Below are 22,189 nucleotides of genomic sequence, written 5' to 3' on the forward strand. Positions count from 1 at the left end.
ACATTACTATAAAGCCCACAAGAATGTATATGTATACCAGTATAACTAATTCCTTCACAGAAAACAAAACAGAATTTTAAGATTATTTGTTGGCTATATCTCCTTTTAATTATACTATAGCATTAAATATACAATAAACTATATAGTTTATAAATATATTCCAACATATACATAACTATGCCTATATTCAAAGTCTAAAGTTATAATAACTAATTACCACTATCTTAGAACTGGAGGTGAAGGACAATAAAATAATAGCAATTGGGGTGGGGCATTTTTTATTTTGGGTGGGGAGTTGAAACAGGGTCTCATTCTGCTGTAGCCCTGGCTAGCCTGAAACTCACTATGTAGACAAGACTGGTCTCAAACTCAGAGATGAGCCTGCCTCTGCTACTATGCCAGGCAGTCATTAGTTTTTACTAAGAGCTTACTTACTTGATTTGAAAAAGAAGACTGTTTATATGGGATGATAAGGAAAAAATAATATAATTTTATTATGATCCCATAAAACACACACACTTTTTTAAAAGAGCTTATAATGTGCTATAATGTTCAATTCACTACATTGTTTAATGCGTTGTCAGAGAGCACTATTATCCCCAGTCTGATGGTGTAAGCTAAATTTTCTGGTGATTATGAACTAGAAAAACAAACCATTCAAATTTTAAGGTACAGAAACTTCCAATGTTACTTGGTAATAATATCTAAAATAAATCAATTACTATTCATTTTTTGTAAGCACTCCCTTGCCTCAAGTCCATTATGTCCACTTTTTCCTTTCAGCTACCTGAAATACAGCCAAAAAATATCCAAATACCTTATCTTCAGTTATCAAAGCTTCCAGTCAAAGCATTATATTTAGAAACTAAAACCCCTTACACTAGACGCATCCTTTCTTCCCAGGTTCTTAGTGGTGCTGGGGACTGAAACAGGCAGGGCCTCTTACAGAAGAAACACATGTCCTACCACGGAGCTACATACACTCCCAGTTTTATAGTGCTGACAAAGTTTGTTCCTTCTGATCAATTAAGTCCCAGATTCAATGTTAGACTCTTGACTTCCCTATCCAAAGTGGCTATTTAGTCACTTCCTCTTCATAGTCTATGCAAAATACAAATTTTTTCATTTAATTAAATTTTTTAATTTAATTGAGTCTTCCCACTAAGAATAAGAGCTCAATAAGAACAGCTCACCTATCATACTAAAATGTATTTTCTATGTTTCATGAGCAGCAACAAACTCATACAACCACAATAATAATAATAATAATAATAATAATAATAATAATAAATGAAGCATGTTATCAGGAATAACTCAGAGCCAAGCACAGAGGTTAGTATACACCTACAAACCCAGCAATTGGGAAGTAAAGGCAGAAGGATCAGTTCAAGGTGATCCTCAGCTACATAGTAGCAAACTCAAACAACAAAAATCCCAAAAGTCAGACCATTCACTGGGTCACTTTTCTGTAACTAGGAAGTGCAGTGAGAGTGCAGTGAGAAGACACATACTGAGATTAAGGAAAAGTTAGAGATGAAAAATCTGCTTTCATTAACTCAGGAGGAACTTCCAGACCAGTCTAGCCTGAGCAGTCTATTAAAAACTTACCTCTCAGGGCTGGAGAGATGGCTCAACAGTTAAGAGCACTGACTGCTCTCTCAGAGGTCCTGAGTTCAATTCCCAGCAACCACATGGTGGCTCATAATCATCTGTAATAAGATCTAATGCCCTCTGCCGGTGTGTCTGAAGACAGCTACAGTGTATTCATACACATTAAATAAAATTTTAAAAACAAAACAAACCAAAAAAAGAAAAACTTATGTCTCAATCAACCAGCAAAATGCCTTTTCAAGATGATGTATGCATACATATTTACATGTATTTAATACACACACATGAATGAGAGTTTATGAGGTTTGTAAGTAGGTCATTCATGAGGCTACTAGTTCTAAGGTAAAGTACTAAATTTCCTATAAGGAATAAAACCAACATAAATATACCGAAAGAGTATGGAAGAAGTTGGAAGAAAAGAGGAAGGGAATTGATTTAAGGCAGCAATGGTCAACATACCGTTTCAAGTGGCCATGGGAAACAACTAAGGAGGTAGAGGTACCTGCCCTCCAATTTGCCAACCTGACTTCAATCACCTGGATATACATTCTAGAAGGAGAACCAACTCCCAAAAGTTATCCTCTAGAGGCTGTATGAAGTGGCTCATGCCTTTAATCTCAGCACTTAGAGACAGGCTCTGTGAGTTCAAGGCTGGTTTGGTATATATATACTGTGAGTTCCAGGGTAGCAAGAGCTATGGTGAGACCTTGTCTCAAAACAGCAGTAATAAGGACAATGTTTAAGACAATTTGTATCATATTTTCACATTATGTATTATAATTTATATTAGTGGCCATGACTATACTTTAAGAAGTGAACAGAGGAGGAGCAAGCTCTGATCACTGGTGTAAGGAGGTCATAGTAGAACACAGAACTTCACCTCATGAGTGCAGGAAACAGGGAAGGGGACGCCTCCCCGTACTAGCATTCTCCTTGGACTCCTTTTCCACGCTGCCCACATTTTTAGGCTGAGTATCACTCCTTAGTTAATCGTAATCCTCTTTGGAACTGGCAGCCTGGTCTACATGACAAGTTCTAGGCTATACAGTGTTACGCAGTGAGACCCAGTCTCACTAAGAGTCAAAGTCTGCCCTCCACAAACAAACAGACTGTAGCCTGCACCAACATACATACAAGCTCAAACAAAAAATTAAAAGGTAATAAAAAAAAAATCTGTGATTCCTCATAAAATAAAGAACCAGGTAACAGTGACTCATGCTTGAATTCAACTCAGCCTGGGCATGAAACCCTTACTCAGTACTAAATACCCACAACTGGACAGGTACCTTAGGATGACGCTACAGATGATTGCCTGTACTCATTTAAAAAAACACCCTACGAGTGCCTTGATACTAAAATGGCACCTGCAGAAACATCATTTGTATTAAAATTATGAAAAACTTACAAAATCCTCAGCCTCAAACTGTCTGCGTTCTCTTTTGTCTTCTTTCCTCCCAGTTTCATTGTCAGGGATGCTGTTTTCATGTAGTCCTTGGCTTTTTCCAGAATGGAAAATACTGCTACGAGAACGGGAATTTCCACCATGGTATCCCCCACGATGATTTATGTTTTCTGTACCATTTCTGCCATGCGTACGCCATCCATTTTTCTCTTTCCTCCCAAAATTACCTTTATTTGATAACAGTAAAGTAATATAAATTCAAAGATAGTTACACTTAATGACTGAATAGCAATCAAAACATCCTAAAGGTTATGAAAAAAATCATGCGTTCTATTATTCCTTAGAACATTACCTCCATTAGGACGTCCAATACCAGAATCAAAGCCATCTGAAGAATTGTGTCGTCGACGACTCACATCATAACGATTTTCTGTCCATGAAAAATTTTCAGAGTGCTTCTCAAAATTCAATGATGACTACAAGAAATACAAATACATTTATTAAACCTAAATTTAACTTTAAAACCAGTAACACACTAACTTATGTCTAATAATTTAAATGATTAAGAATACAGGCAGTTACTTCCAAGGTATTTGAAATACGTATGAAAAATAACATTATTCTTTTTTTTTCTTCTGCTTTGCAGGGAAAAAAATGTACATTTTCCTGAAAATTTCAAGAACTACCTCTATTTTTCCAATAATTATAGCAATAGAAACAATAAAATACTCTAAGAAAAACAAGTTAAAATGTACTGATTTTTCTTGTAACATAGTATAATAATCTGTACTACATTCTACTTGATATAAACCTTTTCATTCTGTTTTATTCCACAGCAAGAGAAATTGTCAGCTAGGTATGGTGGCACACACCTTTACTCCCAGCAGAGGCAGAGGCAGGTGATCTTTGTGAGTTCAAGGCCTATAGAGATAGTTCCAGGCAGCCATGGCTACACAGAGAAACCCTGTCTTGAAAAATCAAAACCAAAACCAAAACCAGGAGAAAAAAGTAAAAGGAGGAGGAACAAGTAAAATAAAAATTGTTGTTAAGTGTGAAACATTCGGAATTTTCCTAGACTCTTCATAAAGTAGTAAGTACAAAAAGAGGAGGAAAAAAACACAGAAAAACTATTACAAAAATTACAACTATAAAAGTACATGCTACTTATAATTGTTACTTAAAATATATATAAATGATATAATCACAATCAAAATTCCCAACTTCAAAAACTTCTGATGTTAATGGAGATTTATACATCATCAGAAATGCAAGCTAGATATAGTAGTGTCTGCTTGTCTTTCTTTGCTTTCCTTTCCCTTTCTCCCTTTCCCCTTCTTTCTTCTTTTCTTCTCTTTCAAGACAAAGTCTCAATATGTATCCTTAGTGGGCCAAGAAGCCTAAAAGGTTATGCTGGCCTTAAGACAAGGGAGCTTCTTTAAAAAGATGTAAAATTCATGAACAAACAAAACAAGAAGCTCATACTTGTCTAGATCTGGAGAAATGAAGAAAGACTGAAAAAAATAATATCTAAGGAAGAAAAATGTAAGTAAACCTTAATTTTAAACGATTTAAAAGTCATTAACTTGAGACCATCAAAACCTCTGACATGTGAGTTATAATGGCTCCATAGACTTACTAATGACTTGAAATCTTTTGCTAAAAGCAAAACTCCTACTTGGCCTTGCAGACATCCATCCTAAAAGGTAATTAAGCAGGGCAAGAGGCTTTGCATCTCTTCCTTCACAGTATCCACTCCTTTGCTGCCCTTACCCTTGAATTCATCTCTGCTCAACTACCCACATAGATAGATACCTTAGTCATTTAGGAAAAGTTTATCCTAAATTGGCTGTACAGACTGACACAATGAAATCCCAAACATCTCTTTTGTTTTCCTCAGATTAATGAGGATAAAGAAGATAACAAAACCTTTTGAAGAGTCACAGGGACATCATAACTCTGTGCTTACATATATGGAAGGTCCCATGATACCCCATCCCAGACCACCTGAGTGAAGCCTGAAGGTCTCCACTAAAACTACAGGGGTATATCACCAATGCCCTGTCTATCTGGTACTGGGAACTGAACCAGAACATCATGAATGCTAAGCAAGTACTCTATCTACCAACTGAGCTACATCCCAATCCTTATGTACTATCTTTAAATAAATACAGAACTACTCAATTTCCTTAATATACCCTTAATATACTACTAAAGCAAAGTGAAAATAAAAACCACCAGAACACTTAACAATCATCAATAAAATCCTCTATCATGACTTTCCAACAAAAATTATCTGACATTATATATCAATGCCTATAATAGAGGTTGGAGAGAGAGATAGCTTGGGGAATAAGGAAGGACATTGAGTGCTTTACCAGAGAACCTAGGTTCAATCCTCAGTACCCACATGGCAGCTCAAAAGCTGTCTGTAATTCCAAAATCTGACACCCTCACACAGACATATAAAGCCAGACATTGAGAGAGAGAGAGAGAGAGAGAGAGAGAGAGAGAGAGAGAGAGAGAGAGAGAAAGGGAAAAAAACCTATAAATAACACAGTATAGGCCTGTAATCCCAGTACTAGAGCAAGGCAGAGGGATCTGAGTGCTAGACAGTAGTGGCTACAGAAAGAAAGACCCTGTCTCAAAAAAAAAACCTATTCAATGCTATTGGATACACAGAGCTATTGGCACTTACATTTTGATCGTACTTATGCCCATCTCTCTCGTCTCCTACTCCTGCTAATCCCCCTTTCTACCTTTTTCTGTCATTTTTCTGGTGACCCAATGCATTTCATTAAGGTTTCTTAGCTTCTTATGAGCAAGAGTGGTGGCTTTTTACAGCAGCATGGGCATCTTAACAGTGCTACATCAGTGAAGAAAATGTTTGCTCTATCAGCAACCACTGGCTACCTATACATTCTAGGGAAGGGGTGAGAGAGAATTTGTTTAGTCCCTCCCATTCCTAACACCAGGAGAGCAGGCAAAATCTTGTGTTTCACAATTGCTATGAAATCAAGAGTGAACAGCCATGCCATGCATGGAAGGCAGCATTCAGCAATACTCCACTCCTTACAAGAGCCATGCTTCAGAGTCATGCTCTATTGTCCACGCTGGCCTGAATCTCCTGGAAATCCCTATGCCTTGTCTTATCCTTCAGATAACAGTTGTACACCAAACTCAGTTATATTCAACATTTTAGTTAGGTCCTTTGCTTTAAAACAGTCTATTATGTAGCTCTGGATGTCCCAGAACTCAACCAGGCTGGCCTGAAACTCCTTGCCCCTTTCCCCACCCCTGCCCCTCTGCCCCTGGAGTGCTGAGCCTTGCCCCTCAAATAGCTGCTGAAGGGTGGGGGTGGGGAGCAGGGCAGGATATCATCTCTGTGAAAGGAGGAAAAAAGCATTTTATCAAGCTCAAGATTACCTACTTGTGACTGTTTAAAAGCACCTTAACTAAAAATCTGGCATGGATGAAAAGAGGAGCTGGTACTGCTTGTCCACTTGACATTTAACATCACCAGTTACATTTAGCTATGTGCTATTTGTCACAGTTATTGTGAGGGTCAATCTACCATGGGTCCAAAGAGTCTGTACACTCTTTGCTGAGTGTACACCAAAATACAAGGTCTTAATCATTTTATACCAGAGCCCATTCTAAACAGAAGAAAAACCTATTGGACACTTAACCTATCATTAACAAAACAACCTCAAAACTGGAGTGACAAATGTTCATTAAGTACAGTATTTGCATGTTGGAATTAATCTTTTTTCTTTTCTTTCTTTTTTTTTTTTCCAAGACAGGGTTTCTCTGTGTACAGGGTGGGTACATGGTAGATTTCCTCTCCCAACAGTCCTGGCTGTCCTGGAACTCACTCTGTAGAAACCAGGCTGGCCTCAATCGACCTGCTTCTGACTCCCAACTGCTGGGATTACAGGCATATGCCACCACTGCCCGGTCTGGAATCAATCTCTTAACCCTTCTCTCTCTAGCTTCCCTCCATAGGCTTGTCTAGATCCAACTTTTGGGTTTGGTTATATTGTGCAACAGTAACACCTAATATTAGGTTACTTTAAGCTGCCTATCTTGTCTGTCCAGAAAAAGAAAGTATATCACCTACACAGCTCCATCATCCAGCACTTTTCCACAGCTTGGTGAATTCTGGCCACCTCCTGAGCTGCTAGGAATAATAATTACATGTTGTACCAGACAAATTAAATGGTTCCAGCCATTGATCAGTATTTGACAAAACTAAAACATCACATGAAAAGTCAGGTTCAGCAAAGAGTGTGTAAGGACTGATAAGTAGGTAGTTGGGAGAGGAAATCTACTATGTACCCATCCTGTGCATCCCCCATCCAATTTTTTTTTAATACCAATACCACTATTACTTTTCCCATGGACCATCTCTTACAGTCATGCTTGCATGAATGAACATCAAATAGCAACCTCCTCTGAAACAAAGAGTAAGGTTTTATGTTTGGAGTTTTTGGTTTTTTTTTTTTTTTTTTTGGTTTTCTTTTTTTTTTTTCCATTTTTTATTAGGTATTTAGCTCATTTACATTTCCAATGCTATACCAAAAGTCCCCCATACCCACCCACCCCCACTCCCCTACCCACCCACTCCCCCTTTTTGGCCCTGGCGTTCCCCTGTACTGGGGCATATAAAGTTTGCGTGTCCAATGGGCCTCTCTTTTCAGTGATGGCCGAGTAGGCCATCTTTTGATACATATGCAGCTAGAGTCAAGAGCTCCGCGGTACTGGTTAGTTCATGATGTTGTTCCACCTATAGGGTTGCAGATCCCTTTAGCTCACAGGGTTTCCTCTATGTATCCCTGGCTGTCCTGAACTGGCTTTGTAGACCAGGCTGGCCTCAAACTCACAGAGAACTGCTTGTCTCTACCCACAAAGTACTGGGATTCAAAGTGTTGACTATCACCACCTGGCAAAAACAGGTTTACCATAAATGTAGATGATTCTATAGACTAGATGCAAAGGAAGTACCTTCCTAGGCCCCTCCTTCCTGTTGTAAACCTCCAAAGACCTCAGGAAGCAAGACAAACCAGTGCCTGTTTCAGTTTTACTGTTTGCTAAGTCACTAGTCATATACTTGTCTCCTACCTAACATCCCAAAACAGTAGAATATATGTTTATTTGCTTGCAAAAAAAAGATACAATGCAAGACTTTTCAAAGTCTCCTGAAAAATTGCCAGTGCAGTAAAATACAAATAAGAAACAAAACTGTAAAAAGACACAAAAAGTTAGTATTCAAAAATGATTGCCTATATAAAAAATTCAAGATGGGGCTGGTGAGATGGCTCAGTGGGTAAGAGCACCCGACTGCTCTTCCGAAAGCCCGAAGTTCAAATCCCAGCAACCACATGGTGGCTTACAACCATCCGTAATGAGATCTGACTCCCTCTTCTGGAGTATCTGAGGATAGCTACAGTGTACTTACATACTTACATGTAATAAATAAATTTTTAAAAAAATCTTTAAAAAAAAAAAATTCAAGATGGACTAGGGCATAGGGTTACTAGTGGTAGAGCACTTGCATTTGATAGGCCCTGGATTCAATATCCAGTCACAATAAAGAAGAAAAAACAATACCAACACCAGCAATACCCACAAAGTATGGATTAAGCAAGAATGCTAGATAGAAGACTAACATGAGATACATTATTACTACTAAAACCTTAAAAAAAAAAAAAAAAAACTTGGGCTGTAGGGGTGGCTCAGTGGTTAAGAGCATCAACTGCTCTTCCGAAGGTCCTGAGTTCTAATCCCAGCAACCACATGGTGGCTCACAACCATCCATAATGAGATCTGACTCCCTCTTCTGGAGTGTCTGAAGATATCTACAGTGTACTTACATATAATAAATAAATAAATCTTTAAAAGAAAAACTACTTAAAATACACTAAGGTACTATATCTAGAGAGATTTGTAAAGAATGAAAAATAATTTAACTTAAAACACACTAAAAGGGCTGGAGAGATGGCTCAGTGGTTAAGAGCACTGACTGCTCTTCCGAAGGTCCTGAATTCAAATCCCAGCAACCACATGGTGGCTCACAATCACCCATGATGAGATTTGATGCCCTCTTCTGGAGTGTCTGAAGACAGCTACAGTGTATTTATATATAAATAAATAAATCTTTTTTTTTAAAGACACTAAAGAAAACTCCAACCCATAGTAAGTAACTCAGAAAAAATACAACACATAAACAGATAAGTCACAGAAACATAAGCCTAGTATTCCCAACAAGGTAGGAAGTAGATTGTGAAGAAGTAAATAGTAAGGACATGTTGAATATATAAGTATGCTCTATTTCCAAAAGTAATACAAATGAGGCAAAATGTTTAGGATATGACCTTGTAGGTGATTGTATGCTTAAATATTTCATTAAAACCTCTGTATAGTATTTTTCATGACATTAAAACAGGACTGGGTATGACATTACTTTCTTAGCATGTACAGGATCATGGCCTCAAACTCCAGAACCACCCCACCAAAAGGACAATTTTTTCTCCTTTGAGACAGACTTAGCCCTGGATGTCCAGGAACTTGCTCTGTAGACCAGGCTGTCCTGGAACTGCCTTACAAGAAATAGGATTAAAGGCATGCTCAACCACAGCCTGGCCAAAAAAAGGGGTGGGGGGCAGTCTTAAATGAGTAAAATGAGTTATCTACAGGAACTTATGAGGTTCTAATACTTTAGGGGAAATTATCTCTCTTCTCCCAACCCGTAGCCCTACTTGCAAATGAGTCTCTATAGAACATTAGACCTCAACATTGAAAAATTGTCTTTCAGCACTCCAAGAACTGTTTTCTAAAACAGACCATATTGTAGGACACAATGCAACTCTTAAAGACTAAAGAACAAATAAGTCATTAATGAAAAAGAATTTTTTAATTCCTAGAATTAGGAACTGGGAATACAGCTCAGTGGGTAGAGTGCTTATCACCAGACTTGATCCCTAGAATGCCAAAAATGGACACAGTAAAGCACACTTTAACTCCCAGCACACAGGAAGTGGAGAGAAGAAGGCCAGAAAAAAAGTAAAAGTCATCTCTCAGCTAGACTTTGAGGCTAGCTAGACTGTTTCCAAATACAAAAATGGTTTCCTCTATTTTCTCTGAACACTACTGTACCTCAATAAAAATTATATAAACACACAAAAAAAGTTACATAGTACATTATATCCCACAAAGATACTTCAATTAACTAAACTACCAGTCTGAATTTTGGGATTCCCTTATCCTACTAAAATGCAATTAAAAGGTATTTCAATACAAGCCTACTTAGACACACAGTTAAGTGTTAAAATAGTCTTACTATAACCACTGCATTTTAACTGTGGTCATGAAAGAACAAATAACCAGGCTGACCCAGTGTAATGAACTATAGGAAAAGGTTAAGACAGGAAGACTGTAAATTTGAAGTCAGCTTTAGATGCAAACCAAGCTGGGCTACTAAGTACATTTGAAGCCACTCAAAGATACACAAAGATCTTGTATTTTAAAGTAAATAAAATTTCAAAGTGGTAATGATACTCTTGATAGCCATATAATACTAAAAATATGCAGTTTTTCACTCTAGTAGAATTTCATCATAATGTGTTTTGTTTTAAATTTTCTACAGCCAACATGCCTTTTGCCCTCCTTTCTTGCTTTCTTCTTCCAATGCAGGAGACTGAACCTACGGCCCTTGAGCACACTATACAAAGGGCCAGCCAGCAAGGTACAACTCTAGTTCATCTACCCTTTTAACAATGCACTCCTGGGATCTTCTTTTTCTAACAGTTCCTACTATGAAAGTTAGTAACCTGTTCATGGGATTGCTTATCTCTTCTATATTAAAGGTAACAGATGAGGTGGGGTCCCTCACTGACCTGGAACTCACCAATTAGGCTTGGCTGACTCAGGAGTTCCCAGGGACCCGGCTACTTGTCTCATTCTCCCCACAGGGCTGGAATTAAAAAGGTACAGACCGGATTTTCCAAGATGAAAATCAGGTTGTCATACTCCACAGCAAGCCTTTTTACCTAGAGCATCTCCCCAGCTCAAAATGCTTTGGTTTATATTATTGTTTAACATGGTCTCATCATATATCCCAAGCTGGCCTGGAGCAGAATTTGGTATACAGACCATACAGACCTCAAACTCAAGAGATTTACCTGCCTCTACCTCCTAACTGCTGAAATTAAAAGGTAAATGCCACTACACCTTACTGAAAGGTTACTTTTACTGCAGGCCAGATACAGGTGGGCTAAATGGATGAAGGTGCTTGCTTCTGTGGACACCAGGTATATGCATGGTACACAAACATACTTGCAGACTCATGTATACTCATACATATAAGATAAAATTTGGGAAAAAATATTAACACTCAGAAAGAATTTAAAGCAACTGCTTACAGAGAACAACCATGAAAGTATGTACTAGTAAAAAGGAAACTGAAACTTGTTTTAATTAGATCTATATGCAAAAACACTATGTAAACTGACCTAAGGCACAGGCATAATCAGGCACATGTAGTTTATATTCTGACCACATGATGGAGCTAAAATACTACATATCTCAGGCACAAAGCCACCGTTTTAACATCACCCTTAATCCATCTAATCTGTACATCATTCCAAACAAAAACTGAGGGCTATCATTATACTGAACTAAAGAACATGATAGTAATGTTTGTTCCACTTACTCAAGATTAAAAACAGAGACATGATACAAACAAAACTGAAAATCCCAGTAGAGAAACAAGCAGTTAATGACAAACAGTAATCTAAGATTATTGATAAGATGATATTTAAAAAAAAAAACCCTTGTAATTAAAGCTTACAGGCTTGTAAGGTTGTAATTAAAAAAATTCACTAGAGTGAAGAACGAGGTCACAAGCAGAGGCAGCCAAAGATACAGAGACCTTGTCTCAAACACAAATAAAAAAACCCCAAAGGGGGGGGGGGGGGGGGGGCACAAGAACAATATATGCTTATCAACACTAAAAGCAAAAGCTTGTATTTTGTCCTTTTTAAGGCAGTAGTTTAACTTGTGGGGAAGTGGCCATCATGACCCCTTTGGCAAAACTCCAAAACTATCTACATACTCATAAAAGCAAAATTTTAGTTATGAAGTAGCAACAAAAATAATTTCATGGTTCGGGGTCACCATACATTAAAGGATTGCAGGCATTAGGAAGGTTGAGAACCACTGCTTTAGTGCAAAAGAAAAAAATCTCAGATGCTCACTACCTAAGACTTCAGTTTGACAGGCTCCAGGTTGATGACTACTCTTGCTTGGTTAGAAAAATCTGGAACTAAACTTGGGTGTCCAGAACCTATTAGAAGCTCAGCTACTAGAGAGCTGAAACAGAAGACTCATACAAGTTCAATACCTGGCTGAACTACACAAAATGTTTGAAACTAAGCTGGGCAACTTGATGAGATTCTGTCCCCAAAAATGAAAAGCAGTGGGCACTATCACAAATATGTAATCTCAGAATTTTGAAGTTTGAGGAAGACGGTTTAAAGGTCAAAGGTCATATCCCATCACACAGATTCAGAGGTCAATATGGGCTACATAAAATCCTATCTTTTAAAAAAGCTTAAATAAACAAATAGTAAAGAGTGCTAGCGCAGCAACGGAGTGTTTGGTGCTTGTCAGGCATGGTTAGACCTCAAGTTTGGAATGGGGAGTTAACTACACTCAACTTAAACAGAATCAAAATCTATCATCATAAATGACTCTACAGATTAGTGATGCTCCCCATTCTAGAAAAGCACTAAGAGTTTACTGCACTGTAACAATTTTCTGCCCTTACCCTGTGTTATTAATGTTTAAATAATAAGACGTACAAACTTTAATGGCAATTTTACTTTTCAAATAGCTTTTGGCGATATGTTTTATGTTAGTCATAAGACTTTTACAAACAGAATAAGCCTTATATTACCTCACACAAAATGGCACAAAAAGAGAAGGGTAATCAAGAAACCCATGTGTACAAATTCCAATAGGCCTTGGGTGTGGGTTGCCTATAAAGTGGATAAGGGTTCTGAGAAAAGATTGTATTTTAACTGTGCACTGGGAAATAAGCACAAAAACAGTTAAAATTATTCTAGTTTGGATGTGGTGGAACACACCTATAATCAACCCCAGCACTTGGGAAGCAAAGACAGCAGGATTAAAAAAAAAAAAAAATGCTTGAGACCTTGGGTTAAGAAATGATTTTTCAGGGGCTGGAGAGATGGCTCAGTGGTTAAGAGCACAGACTGCTCTTACAGAGGTCCAGAATTCAAATCCCAGCAAGCACATGGTGGCTTACAACCATCTGATGCCCTCTTCTAGAGTGTCTTAAGACAGCTACAGTGTACTTACATATAATAAACCTTTAAAATAAGAAAAAAAATTATTTTTCTCCTAATCCCTAGCCCGTGGTGGCACATCTTAAATTCCAGCACTTAAGGCAGAGGATGCAGAGGCAGAGGCAGATGGATCTCTTGGAGGCCAGTTTGGTCTACACAGAGTTCCAGGACAGCCAAGGCTATACAGAGAAACTTGCTTGGAAAAAAAACAAATAAGGTCAGGCATAGTGACACTAGCCTTTAATCCCAGCAGTAGTGAGGCAGAGGCAGAGACAAGAGGCAGGTGAATCTGTGTGTCTGAGTGTTAGCCTGGTCTACATAGTGAGTTCCAGGACAGCCAGGAAAAATCTTGTCTTTAAAAAAAAAAAAAAGAGGATGGGGCTGGGCACAGTGATGTGAGCCTTTAATCCCAGCACTCTGGGAGGGCAGAGGCAGGCAGATTTCTGAATTCGAGGTCAGCCTGGTCTCCAAAGTGAGTTCCAGGGCAGCCAGGGCTATACAAAGAAACCCTGTCTCAAAAAAAAAAAAAAAAAAGATGGGGAGGAAATGAAATTTTAAAAATAAATGACTCTCCAGTAAGTTCTCTTTCCTAACAATTTCAAGTCTTTTTATTAATAGTCTTACAGTCTACAAAATGAAATTTTCATCATTTTTCTCTAATTCCAAAATGAATCCTATGTCAAAAACAGAGAATAACAAGTCTAGATTCTAGTCCAGTATTACACTAATTATGTAAAAAGGAATGAGCAACTTAACACTCCAAAGAAACTTATACATGACAGTGAGCTTAGATGATCACTAAGATTCATCTTCAAAATAAATTTTATTGTCTAGGGAAATAGCTCAACATGGTTTGGTTTTGGTTTTTTGGTTTTTGTTTTTTCAAGACAGGGTTTCTCTGTGTAGCCCTGGCTGTCCTGGAAGTAACTTTGAAGACCAGGCTGGCCTCAAACTCAGAAATCTACCTGCCTCTGCTGGGATTAAAGGTATGCACCACCACTGCCCGGCTAACTCAACACATTTTAAAGGAACAAATTTGCAAACTAAAATCATTTTCCTGAGTTATTTTTAATCAACTTTTATAAAAACTACCTATATACTAAAAGTACTAGATGGCTACCTGATCATAGTAAAGGCTCAGATTAACAAGCAAATACGATAAAGACTGGATGGATTCCTCTGTAATACAAAGAAATAAAGTAGAAGATGGACTGTTTCTAGCAAGGAGTAATCTGTCTAATCTAGAATCTAGATTAATTTGAAAATACTTTCCTTCCTTTGTGCGAATTAAAGAGGACATCTTAGAATAAGCTAGATGTTACTAAACTAGGTAAAATATGGTATCCTTTAACTTTAAATACAGAGTAGAAACAAGTTATTAAATTTGATCTCTGCTATGAGTGTGTGTAGTACATGAAATATTTTTGCTCTCTGTCGCTGTACCTTGTTACAAACCTCCTAAAAGCTGTAGAAATCCCCAGGTGATAAGACTATTTTTTCTTACTCATAATGAGTTCTTTTAACTACTCCAGAGTTTATGCTAATATAATTACTGTGGGCCCACTGACAGCCTGGGAAAGTTTTTGAAAGGATTTTCCCAATAATTCATCCTATTCATCTCTATCCTATCTAAGGCTAACAAAGCAAGTACTTTCCTGAGTCCTGCAAGGCATCCTGGGAAGTCCATCTAGTAGATGGAAGAGGGTTATAGGGGTTCTGGTTTGTGACCAGTCAGAGGGGATATGGTAGCACAGACCAGAAATTCCACCTAAAGGAAGAAGCAAAACTGAAAACACAAAGCCATCCTGGTTAAGTAAGATAGCCTCAACCAAACAAACATTTAAAGATACCACTAACAAGTCAGCTGACTCTCAACCTCTGTAACTCAATCAGAATTATATTGTAGGCTATCCAATTGGTGACCACTAAAAACTTGCCTAGTGTATAAAAAAAAGAAAAATCTGGTCAAAAATGATTCAGATTACAAGTACAAAGGAACAAAATGTGTTCTTCCCCGCTCTCTTGTTAATACAAAGAGGAAAGGAGAAGAGAGAATAAGACAGAGAGGAAGAACAGAAAGGGGTGATGGTGTGTGCCTGTAATCCCTGAACTTGGTAGGTTGATTCCTAACACTCTCTGGAGAACTTACTCTATTTTGAAAAAAGATGCCACTTCCAATGTGTCTTGAATGTTAATATACATAATTCATATCATGAACTATGGCCATTCTTATTATGAATCAGTATGTCTTGAGTCAATGTCTCTCTTCATTTGTTATGTATCTTAAGGAAAATTTTAGAGACTTTACATGTGTATTTTGTTTTTACCCATTTCTCCCCTGATTGCTTTATGGTGTGTAGCACTTGAGCCACCACCTACTCTCCAGTCTCCCTGTAACTGTAGAAAAGGATTCTGTCCAACTGTAAGAGGATATATTCCAAGTGAGTAGTCATGAAACCAGGGTTCTTCTTCTCTGCCCAACCCCCACTCACAACGGAGAGTTCTATTCCAGATTTTTCAGGCCAAGAATATTGAGGTCCAAATTTCTCTCAGTTCAGCTACCTAATAGATTTTTACAATGGTAAAATGTAGTTTTCAAAGGAACTCTCCAAAACACAACAAGAGGAAGTTTAAAGAAGAAACAAGAGAGATTTGGGCTACTCTCAACAAACAGCAATAAGCTAAGCCAATAATCCAGGTAACAGAGAGAACCAGGCAAACAACTAAGAAGAGACTTCCTTCTGAGGTCAGAATAAACTTCAAAAGACTGGCCTCAAAAACCACCCTTTATCTAATTAAACTGAGTCAGAAGAGGGTGCAATTTATGCCCTAGGGCATTGTTGAAAACACAGCAACCAACCAGCAATTAATGGAGCCTAGCAGGAGTTGTGATATCAAAAGAGGCAGACAGCTTTACAGAGAAATCAGTAGGATGCAGTACAGAAGCCCTAATTTTTTTTCAGAATGACTGTGCCCATGTCCTTTACTCTGGAACACAATCATTTCACTTCTGCCGATAACACACCAAGGTCAGTAATTAAAATTCAAGGGACAAGAAGTAGGAATAAATCTAAAACATAACATTCATATTATGATCAAATAAATATTTGGCAAAGTATTCTGCAAACTTAAGGTATACCGTGTATACTAAGGTATCATTACTACTTAGCAGAAAAGCAATACAAATATTTTTAAAAGTAAGATAAGCTCAAAGTTAATCAAAATTAAAATACATAGACTCTCAACACTACAAAAGCCACCTTGAACAAAGATAGGACACAGAAACTGTTTTCACTTTTCTCCTTAGATTGTGACTTAAACACAGGCCTTACACAGGTGAGGGAGTACTCTTACCACTGAGCCACACTCCACTCCACCCCAAGTCTTCACATTTTGAATGCATTTGTGTACAACATGAGCAAAACAGAGGCAGACAGAAAGGCAGAGATGCAGGGGAAAGAAGTACCTTTGTTGATGATGGAGGAGTAGGAAAATTAAGCCAGGCTGGAGCAAAGTCATGCTGCGCCATTTAGGTCCAGTCTCTCCAACTCAGTGAAACAAGGCTTCAACACCTCATGGCAAGTCCCTGTCACATAAAAATGGAAAAAAATTAGATCTGTAGTTTCTTGCCAAAATTATATCCTTATTTTGTATCTCCCTGAAATTACAATTGGCTGGAAATGGTGACACATGCCTTTAAAACCCAGCACTCTATATAGCAAGTTCCAGAACAGCTGTGGTTACATAGTGAGAGAACCTGTCTCAAAAGACAAGGAAAAAAACTAAATTACAATGACCAAATTTTAAGATTCCATTTGCAATTGCTAAATCATAATAGAAGGCCATTGTTTTGAACGAAGTTCCTGAAGTAGACTCCAACAGACCAAACTAAAATAAAAATGAAGTTTCCCAGCCACAAAGGGGTGATACACATACCACCTTTGATCCCAACACTTAATCTAGCCCTTGGGAGGCAGACATAGACAGATCTCTTGAGTTCCAGGCCTACCCAGTCTATACAGCAAGTTCCAGGACAGCCAAGGCTACAGAGAAACACCGTCTCAGGGGGAAAAAAAATAAAGTTTCCCATACTAAAATTCCACATCATCGACCTGAAAGTTACTTGTTGCCAACCCCCGCTACAACCCCCCCAAAAAAGGGAAGAGAGATAGTAGCCAACTTTCTAAACAGACCAGTTTCAAAACACCCTATTAAAGAAGTTCCTCTCCAATTTCATCTTTGCCCAAAAAAAGTAACCTGACTTTAATCAAATGGTATTTACTACTGTCTCCCTGATCTAACTTTTTCTTCTGTTTCCTTCTTCATCTCATATATCTACAAAGTCTACTTACAGCCCATCTAGACATGTTCTTTCTATAGAAAAGGTTTCCTAATTTCTGAAAGATCAAGTAAGGCCCAGTAAGATCTTCAAACATGTAAACTTCTCTTTTCACATAATGTTCTAATTATTAAAAAGATCAGTTGCAGCTAGGTGTGGCAGCTCACACCTTTAATCCCAGCACTCAGAGACAGAGGCAGATTTCTGAGGCTAGCCTAGTCTACATAGTGAGTTCCAGGACAGCCATGACTAAACAGAAACCATCTAGAAAGAAGAAAAAAGGAAACCAGACCCTTGTACATTAGTTATGAATTTAAGATTGTACAACAGCACTATTCATTTGGCAATCCTTCAAAAAGTTAAACACATAATTATCCTATTGTTCACAATGCCTTTATTCAGTATGATCAAAGAACTGATCATGCTTAGCAATTTGTATAGAACTGATCATGCTTAGCAATCTGTATACCAATGTTTTCAGCACTCACAATTGTCAAAAGTCAGACTCTCACATTTCCATGGACAAAAGAATAAGCAAAATGTGGCACACAATGAAATGTTAGTCATTAAAAACTTAAATACCAGTATATGGCATGAGCATAAACAAGCTAAAACTAGCCAAGTAGCACCTTGATAATCCCTGAATTTAGGAGGCAGAAGCAGGCAGTGATCTCTGATTTCAAAGCCAGCCTCATTTACAGAGAAGGTTCCAGGACAAGAGGTACACAGACAAACTGCCTTGAAAAAACAAATTATATATAAATATACATATATGTATATACATATATAGGTGTGTGTATTATATATAAATATATATATATATATATATAAAGTGTATGTTAAATGCTACTAGAAAAAAGGCAAACACAAATTTAAAAAAAAAAAAAAAAAAAATCGCATGATTCCAGCTATCTCTCTTAATAAATCAATCTAGGGCTAGAAAGACAGCCTCACTGTCTGCTCCTCCAGAGGTTCAATTTCCAGCAACAACATAGTGGCTCACAACCATCTGTAACGGGATTCAATGGTGTGTCAGAAAACAGCTACAATTAGAAAAAAAAAAAAGACCGAAAGGAAAAGATCAGCAAGAACTGGTGGAAGGATGAAATGGAAAATGCTAAAAATTGTTAGGAAGGTAAACACATTATGCTAAATACATAAAAATTGTTAGGAAGGTAAACACAATTTCATGTAAGTACCTCATGGATGTGGAACTAAGTTATCAATAAAAACATACAACTTAGATGTTAATTTAAGTTTTACCTCAATGAAAACAAGCAACAGGAACAATGTATTAAAGCCATTCCATAAACTATAAATCTAGACATACACATGAGAATAGCTTCCCTATACAACTTTAAGTACAACCCCATCCTAAAATTTATTACAACTCTGCATATAACAGGTTAATAAACAGATCACAGTGAAATTCATTAATAATGAACAATTTGACAATGCTGTGTCACAGAATAGAAAGCAATAAACAAAACCAAGCATCTCTCCTTATTCTACCCAAAGATGCCTAGCTTATATATATATATATATATATATATACACACACAAGAGACTTAGGCAGACAAGATGATGCAAGGTTACGGGTACTTGTTGCCAACCCTGACTATGTAAATTTTAGAGCCCATATGGTAGAAAAGAGTCAATTCTCAAACATTAAACTCTGGTCTGGAAATCAACATAGCAAGCAAGTCCCACCCCCCCCCCAATGAAAAGGCAATCAATCAAATTAATCAACTTAAGAGAAAAATAACTAGCTCAAAAAAATCAAGACTAGCATGTTATAAGGCTGGAGAAATGGCTCAGTAGGTAGGTAAAGGCGCCTGCTGCCTAGTCTGATCAAGCAGAGAGCAGAGACCACCAGGTTGTGCTCCTCACATGCACTATGGGCACACATGTGAACAAACAAAATAAGTGACTAAAATGTAATTTAAAAATTCAAAAACAGGGGCTGGTGAGATGGCTCAGCAGGTAAGAGCACCAGACTGCTCTTCCGAAGGTCCTGAGTTCAAATCCCAGCAACCACATGGTGGCTCACAACCATCCCTAATGAGATCTGACTCCCTCTTCTGGTGTGTCTGAAGACAGCTACAGTGTACTTACATATAATAAATAAAATAAATCTAAAAAAAAAAATTCAAAAACAGGGCAGGCGAGATGGTTCAGTGGTTAAGAGTACTTGACTGCTCTTCCAGAGGTCCTGAGTTCAATTCCCAGCAACCACATGGTGGCTCACAACCACCCATAATGAGATCTGACACCCTCTTCTGGTGCATCAGAAGACAGCTACAGTGTACTTATGTATAATAATAAACAAATCTTTGCGTAGGAGCAAGCAGGGACTGAGCAAACGAGGCTGACCAGAGCGAGCAGAGGTCCTAAAATTCAATTCCCACCAACCACATGAAGGCTCACAACCATCTGTACAACTAACAGTGTACTCACATACATAAAATAAAAAAATCTAAAAAAAAAAAAAAAAAATTCAAAAACAACAATCAGGCTACGAAAATCAATAAGAAAATTTGTTCACAAATTGGCCCAGCTGTGAAGCATGTCCATTCTTTGATATCTGTGTGCATGCTAAGGCACAGGTGTGTAGGTAGACTCACAGCATGGAGAATAGAAGTTGTTTCTCAACCATTCTCAATGTATTTACTGAGTAAAGGTTTGAACCTCAATCTCAAAAACTCAGCTGGATCCCATCTCTACCGATGGGATTACAGGTGAAGCTCCACAACCACTAGTGAGTCTGGTCTTCTCAGAATGAAATATGGATGTTGGAATTACCACTGGTAGCTTCTCATTAGTTTATCCAGTTCAATCACCTTGCCTTCAAGCTCAGATATTTTATCTTCTTGACTCATTCTATTCTATTCCACAAAGCTTTTTTATTGACTTGCAATGTTTTTCATTTCCAGCATTTCAGGCCATTTTTTTTCTCCAACAGTTCAATCTCTTTTATTAAAAAAAAAAAAAAAAAAAAACCCACAGTTCCTTATCTTGTAAGGTCTTGCTTTTCTTTTTTTCTATTTTGTTATTTTCAATCACAATCTTACTTTGTTTCATCTCTCTGAACTTACTTTTTAAAAAAAATCATTCTTTTGCATTGTCTGGAATTTCATTGGGACTCTTACTAGATGCCAATACTGTATGATTAGTAATATGAGGACGAGGAAGGGCTATGTTGCCTTCTATTTTCATGTTTCTTATGTTACTGTGGTGAGACTTATGCCTCTGGGGTTGTCTGGGTTGTCTTGTGGGTCTCTTTACCACCTGACAGTAGAATAGTAACAGTTGAGAATGGCAACAGCTGCTGGCTATTACCACTATGCAAATATCATCCTACTTGCCAGTTAACGACAGTGGCCCCTTTAACCTCAATAGCTGTTAAAAGTTTAAGCAATCAAAAATAGTATGGAGCATATTGGGATTTTAGTTACTAAGATTAGGATTGGAAGGGAGTGGAATGGGAAAGGATAGGGATTCGTATTGAATGGATTTTGAAAAAAAAGCCAAGGTAGGTAAAGCATTAAGAAAGGGCAAGCTGGGGATACCATTAAAGAATATTAAAGCTATGGGTGGTTGTAATTAAGAGATTAGAAAAGGAGGGAAGCTGGGCAGTGGTGGCACATGCTTTTTTCATCTAGGCACTTGGGAGACAGGTGAATCTCTGAGTTTGAGGCCAGCCTGGTATATATAATAAGTTCCAAGACAGCCAGGGGTATAGAATGAATCCTGTCTTAGGGGAAAAAAGAAGAGTAGTGGTTACTATTCTAAAGGACCTGGCACACGCATAGCTGCTCACAATTGTCAATACCTCCAAATTTCAGGAGATCTGACTCCTACAGCTACTCACACACACACACTTGTACACACGTATATACATTTTAAATCTTTAAAGTAGCCTAGGCAATATATATATATATGTATATATATACACACACATATACACACACATATATATATATATATACACACACATATATATACACACACACATATACACACACACATATATATACACACACATATATATATATATACACACACATACACACACATATACACACACACACACATATATATATATACATACACACATATATATACACACACACATATATACACACACACACACATATACACACACACATATACACACACACATATATATACACACACACATATATATACCATACACACACACACACACACACACCCTATGACCTAACACTAGGAAGTAGAACCAGAAGTTCAACTCAAGGTTATCTGCAACTACTATGCCAGTCCTTGAAAGCTGCCTGGGTTGTGTGAGATCATGTTTACTAAATGCTATATCAAAACAAACAAACAAACAAAACACGTATGGAGCATAACCTTTAAGCAGGGGGATTCTACTGCTTGGCTAATTTTAAACAGTTTGGTAGGGCTGACGAGATGGCTGAGCGGGTAAGAGCA

At 37.7% G+C, this 22,189-nt stretch overlaps 1 protein-coding gene across 9 annotated transcripts in view; it reads right to left on the reverse strand.

The window, feature by feature from the left end:
• The window catches only part of Gpbp1 (GC-rich promoter binding protein 1), a 64,449-nt gene that overhangs the window by 24,328 nt on the left and 17,932 nt on the right, over positions 1–22,189 (reverse strand). For 4 of the 9 annotated variants that reach the window (NM_001122963.2, NM_028487.5, XM_006517772.2 and 1 more), the window contains exons 3-5: positions 16,844–16,963; positions 3,366–3,489; positions 3,017–3,240 (exon numbers count right to left, since the gene is read on the reverse strand). In NM_001122963.2, the coding sequence (NP_001116435.1) occupies positions 3,017–3,240; positions 3,366–3,489; positions 16,844–16,906 (411 nt within the window). In that variant the 5' untranslated portion in view covers positions 16,907–16,963. The remainder of the gene's footprint in view (positions 1–3,016; positions 3,241–3,365; positions 3,490–16,843; positions 16,964–22,189) is intronic. The other 5 variants (NM_001361926.1, NM_001361925.1, NM_001361924.1 and 2 more) reach the window with 3 other exon arrangements.

The sequence above is a fragment of the Mus musculus genome, chromosome 13 (genome assembly GCF_000001635.26).
Source record: "Mus musculus strain C57BL/6J chromosome 13, GRCm38.p6 C57BL/6J".
Classification (NCBI taxonomy): domain Eukaryota; kingdom Metazoa; phylum Chordata; class Mammalia; order Rodentia; family Muridae; genus Mus; species Mus musculus.